The sequence below is a fragment of the Physcomitrium patens genome, chromosome 20 (assembly GCF_059467195.1).
Source record: "Physcomitrium patens ecotype Gransden chromosome 20, ASM5946719v1, whole genome shotgun sequence".
Classification (NCBI taxonomy): domain Eukaryota; kingdom Viridiplantae; phylum Streptophyta; class Bryopsida; order Funariales; family Funariaceae; genus Physcomitrium; species Physcomitrium patens.
In genome coordinates this window covers 11,126,726-11,131,712 of record NC_143429.1, presented here as the reverse complement: position 1 = coordinate 11,131,712, position 4,987 = coordinate 11,126,726, and the positions used below count along the sequence as shown (strand labels likewise).

At 39.6% G+C, this 4,987-nt stretch overlaps 1 protein-coding gene across 1 annotated transcript; it reads left to right on the top strand.

Moving 5' to 3' along the window:
- The first annotated feature begins 430 nt into the window (after positions 1-430).
- Positions 431-4,541, top strand: LOC112272993 (uncharacterized). Its single transcript, XM_024501270.3, has 9 exons — positions 431-1,302; positions 1,733-1,758; positions 1,915-1,996; positions 2,396-2,605; positions 2,721-2,852; positions 3,214-3,271; positions 3,423-3,496; positions 3,848-3,939; positions 4,200-4,541. Exons 1-9 carry the CDS (start codon positions 1,195-1,197, stop codon positions 4,270-4,272), a joined length of 855 nt encoding a protein of 284 aa, XP_024357038.1. The 5' UTR covers positions 431-1,194; the 3' UTR covers positions 4,273-4,541.
- The last annotated feature ends 446 nt before the right edge of the window (positions 4,542-4,987 follow it).

The window sequence follows — 4,987 nt, the reverse complement described above, 5'->3', positions numbered from 1 at the left end:
AATATGGCATAGGATTCAACTTGCCAAGGAAAAATAAAGATATAGCATTATTTGTATAAAATTTCATTAAAGATACACATGGCCATACAAATTACCTCTAATCTTGTCCTAACTTTCAAAATCAATAACATGTGAAACAAATTCTATAATAAAACCAAATTTATTTCCACCATATAAAACAACTGCTCATCCAATCACTATTTTCTCATTCACCCATTTTCTTTTTACCAAAAAAAACATTAATACAAATGTTGTATTAACATACACAATGTTAAAATTGTTGTTGAGTACATGAGTTTAGCTGGAATCTAAGCAATGGTACTCCAATTTGCAAGCATGGGCCTCCTCCAAATTGAGAGGAAACAAACCAAATCCAATCACAAATCACAACAGTGTTTGATGGGAGGGCATTCATGTTGTGGTTTAGAGGGGGTTGTGGTGCTGCAACCCATGAAACTAACCCATGGCTTCCACTTGTCACCATCGCCGATTCTCCGATCTACCATAGCTCACCACCACCTCCACCGAGGAATTCCCGAATCCATGACTGAGGTTGGCATGGAATCCAGTTTGGCATGCAGTTGTTTTTGTTCAGCTTGAGAACAAAATTCCTCGGATCACAGTTGCAGACAAGTTATTTGCTTTCAAGGCAATCAAGGCCTTTCCACCCCCACACACGCACACACGGTGCCTCGGGAATGGATCCATGTGCTTTGAATCTTCTTCGCTCCTCCGCAGCTCTCGTGCGCCTCTCAATTCCTGCAACAATTCCACAACTGGGTTGTTGGGTTTCGATTCCATTTTGATCGAATTAGGGTTTTGGAATTCGGTTTCGCTCAGTTTTGTAGCTTGTAGGTGGGCGTTTCTGATTTCTGGCAAAGGTGTCGGTGGATGGAGTGGGTGGGTCCCGAATTCGGTGGCAGTTGTTGACAGGTTGGGGGTGGAATTAGAGTTTAGGTGTGCTGTCTGCTTGGAGTAAGGGTGATCGTGAACGTATTGCTCAGCAGGAGCTGTCGCAAGTGGTGGATACAAGCTCTCTTTTTAATTGAGCCGACAATACAGGCTTTGCGAGATTTTTTGATTGGTGGTCAGTGCTTGGATTGCTCAGCCGCAGAGAGGGTGTAGTTAGTGTTGTGTGGGTGGAGTTTGAAAGAGTGCAAGGATTGCCCTGAAGGAGAACCTTGCGAGAAGATTATGTCAAGCAGAAGGGAGGCAATGACGAAGACATGCTGGGACCTACGAGCTCATGTGCTAATCTCTCTGGCGTTAGTTTTGTGTTTAAGCAGTTTCACAGCATGTGCGGTACGTCGCGTGCTTCTCGAAATTATGTTTCATGATAATCGTTCCTTTTTGTGCGAAATAAGCTGAAAGTCTTGGCTGATGGCCATTTTTTATTTTATTTTATTTTGTTTTGTTTCGCCTGGTAATTTTTTTGGTCTCGTAGTTCAGTTAGGTGAGATGATTTCAGTGTGTTGGCAATTCAATTCCGGGCTTCTCACAGGGATCACTTCGTCAGAGTTTTTAGAACGTTGAATTGGATTCTGGACAACCCCGTTTTTCATAACTCTTCTCGAGTAAACATAGGTGTTTTATAATGTGTTTGGCATTACACGATTGTTTTGGTCCACTTTGGTCGTGTTGGATAAAGTTAGGGTTCGAAGATCAGGCTTTGCACAGTAGGGCCAGTATTTCGTCTTTGAAGTCTAATTCAAATCTTCTATTGGCGATGCAGGACAAATTTAGGGTCTCAGAGGAAAGGTGCGTTTGAGTGCAGTAGGGTTTTGCATTTTTAAAAAGAAAACAATCGATGGGTTCCTGTCTTGTTCCTTTAACTCGCAAATACCTTTGCAGGGTATGAGTCATCATGTTGTGATCATCTCGATGAAATTGTTGATTAAATGCTTGTCATACCAGGCAGCGGCAATTGCAGGAAGAGAAAGGCAGAGTGCATTGTTCCAGATCACGGAGTAGGACAGTCCGAGCTATTGTTTCTGAGGTATGCCTTTCTTTAGGCATTGAAGTTGTTGCTGAAAGTTGTGCTTAGTCTTCGATTGAAATCATAATTACAAAGATTCCTTAGATGGAGATAGCATCGTTGTAGTAGAGGTTGAGTACATAGAATAGATTAAGACCAGTATATTAAATCTTAGTGAGAGATCCTTCATCTGAAGATTGATCAACTTATGTCAATGAAATCTTGTCCACAAGTGGTATGTCTGAAGTGCCGAGTATGAGTTATTTGTAGAATGTCGTGCACGAAATTGTAGAGATGTATTACTGTAGAGATGCAATTTGTACAGAATTAGCCTTTTTGTAAGTGTGAGAACTCATCCTAAATGAAGCAATTTACTTTCTTGACGTTCACTTGAAATGTGTGGCCTGGAACTTGTGACAGTACTTAATGCCATTTGTGAAGGACCAAAAGTATACTTTGCCTAAAACCTGTCGTCTTCATCCCGACAATGATGTCTACCATGAGCAAGAGGAGAATATGATTGAATTACGACCTATGCAGTGGCAGTGTGGGTACTGCAAAAAAATATTCCGGAATCAAGGGTTCCTAGACCTGCATTTTGATAACCGCCACTCTGAGAAGCTTGAGCCGGTGAGATTATAGTTGTCTTTGAGTTTCATTTTAATTCAATTCTTTGCTTCTTTGTTTTACTTTTTAGTTATTGCTTTATGCAATACATTTATAAAGTACCTGTTTTGCTGTGCAGAGCTCAAATAGCTGTTTAGCTGATGCTTGTGGAGCATTGCATTGTGATTATTATAACAGTTTATCATCAAAGCCACAGATACAAGCTACATGCAAATTAGCTGTTGTGGAAAAAAATCGGCATTCATGTGAGGTGGGCGAGCTAGGTTAATGTCAACTTGAACCTATTGTGGTTGTTTGACTTTTTATTTTGTTTTGTTTATTTTTCCCTGCTGCCAGGTACTAGGGGTTTGTTTGATTCTTTCACTTAGATCATACATGAGATATCATTTTGGGCTTCAAAATATTGGGAGAGTAATTGCTGATCAAACCTAATGAACTAATTAGGAGAGTTTAAGGGTGCAAGTTCACATACCGAATAGTTCCAATTAGAATGAAATTTTGCTTCGTGGCTATAGTTTCCTCAGATGTAAATGTTTTCTCATCACGAAAAACAAATGGCATGTATATACATGTAAACAAGGGAGTTATGTTGTTTCTGTGCACCGGAACAGGTCTTGGCGAACACTTGCTTTCCAGCTGATCACAGTCCTGCTGCTCAGAGATTGAACCGTGCGAATCTTCTTACACTTGAGCTATTGAATGCGGAAATTTTTGCGAGTTCCTGTTTGTTTGATTTTCTACGTTTATTATGGCATTAGATAACGGTCATTTACGATGTTTTTCACTCATCTTCATGTCTGGTTCTGAAATTCTATGCCAGATTTCTTCAAACGGCAATTTTGCGATGCACACACCTGTAAGAAGAAGTTGAAGATTTTTCCTAGTGGAAGTGGGGTATGAGATATGAACACTCTATTCATTCAGTAGTCATGGTTTGAGATGAATGCAGAGCAATCTTTGCCTCGTATGTATAAGTCTTTGGGTTTGGATGTATAGATATTCATTGTTATTATACATATGTAGTCGTTTCCTGCTCCTGTTCCACTTACTTACATTGTGTGATCATTGTGATTGAGTACGTCCAGACAAATAACAATCCAGAAGATCTTTCTGAATGTTCTCAGAATTGAATCTTAGTGCCTTTATTATACTTCTAGAAACAGCTGCAATAGTGGTCCTTGATGGATAAATTTTGTGATATTGTAAATGATGCTATATCCGGTTATTGTCCCGTTAATTGTGCAGATAAACAGGAACAAATCTTTGATCTATGCATTAACATTGTTTACCGTAATAGTGCTGGCGATCTTCTACGCAATCTTGTATCTAATAAAGCGGTATCACTATTTCTACACCTATTTGTCTGTATCGTGGCGAATTTATAATAATCATTGACTGGCAATGAGTAGTTACACAAAGTCGCACAAGCGTATCAGCTTCTTTCACGAATGGCCAATGATTCTCTATTAGGTCCTCTATTAGTTGTTGGTCATGATTTTATAAATACTTCTATTATTTCAGAGGTTCATGCTTAGCTAGTGACCTCGTGTAAACTCGACTTCTTCACTTATTGATTTCTGTGTACTTGATTGAGCAGGGACACGAACCTGTTAAGGAAGGGCCTGCGGCGAGCTTCATTTAGACCACCCTGTAAAGTTCAGAAAGAATGATTGTGGGGCAGTAATTTGGTGACTGAAGAGGTTGGTCGCTCACATGAGCACTTGGCAGACCGATCCTTCTCATAGTTCCGTGCTTCTGGCCAGTTACCACACTTGGAACCACATCCCATCTTAGACTTTAATTGGGATGAACCAATTTGTACACTAGAAGAAATGTGGATATCTAACCATGTTTGAGTGTTCATTCCCACTGGCTATGTCTCATATGAGTTAACTGCATGTAGATGTCCTACGTGTTAGCAGCTGCCATGGAAATTCAACTGTGCTTCAAGTGGTTCGTTTTTGTTTGATGTTGTTGGCATTTACTGAATAAAATTGGATAACGCAACTTCCTCGGCATATTTTACTTCATGAGAAATGCTCAGGTAGGCTCTGCCTAACTTCTTGTGATGCTTGAAAATGGTTTGACAATCTTGGCAGCTTGAATTAAAGTTATGTTACTTGAGCATTGCTTTCAAATCATCTCTTGGTTTTAACATACACTAATTTTTGTTCTAACGGAACACACCATTGTTGCTTCCTTTCTTGCTCGTTTCAGTATGCATCATATGGATGATTAAATTCTAACTTGCGCATTGATTGTAAATGACAGGTGATAGCCAGTAAACAGCTATCTGTGATTGAAGGTCCAGTTCTGGAAATAAAACTTGATTTAGTAACTCATATGCAAAGAAACGCAACAATATAACTGGTTGGAAGTTGAACT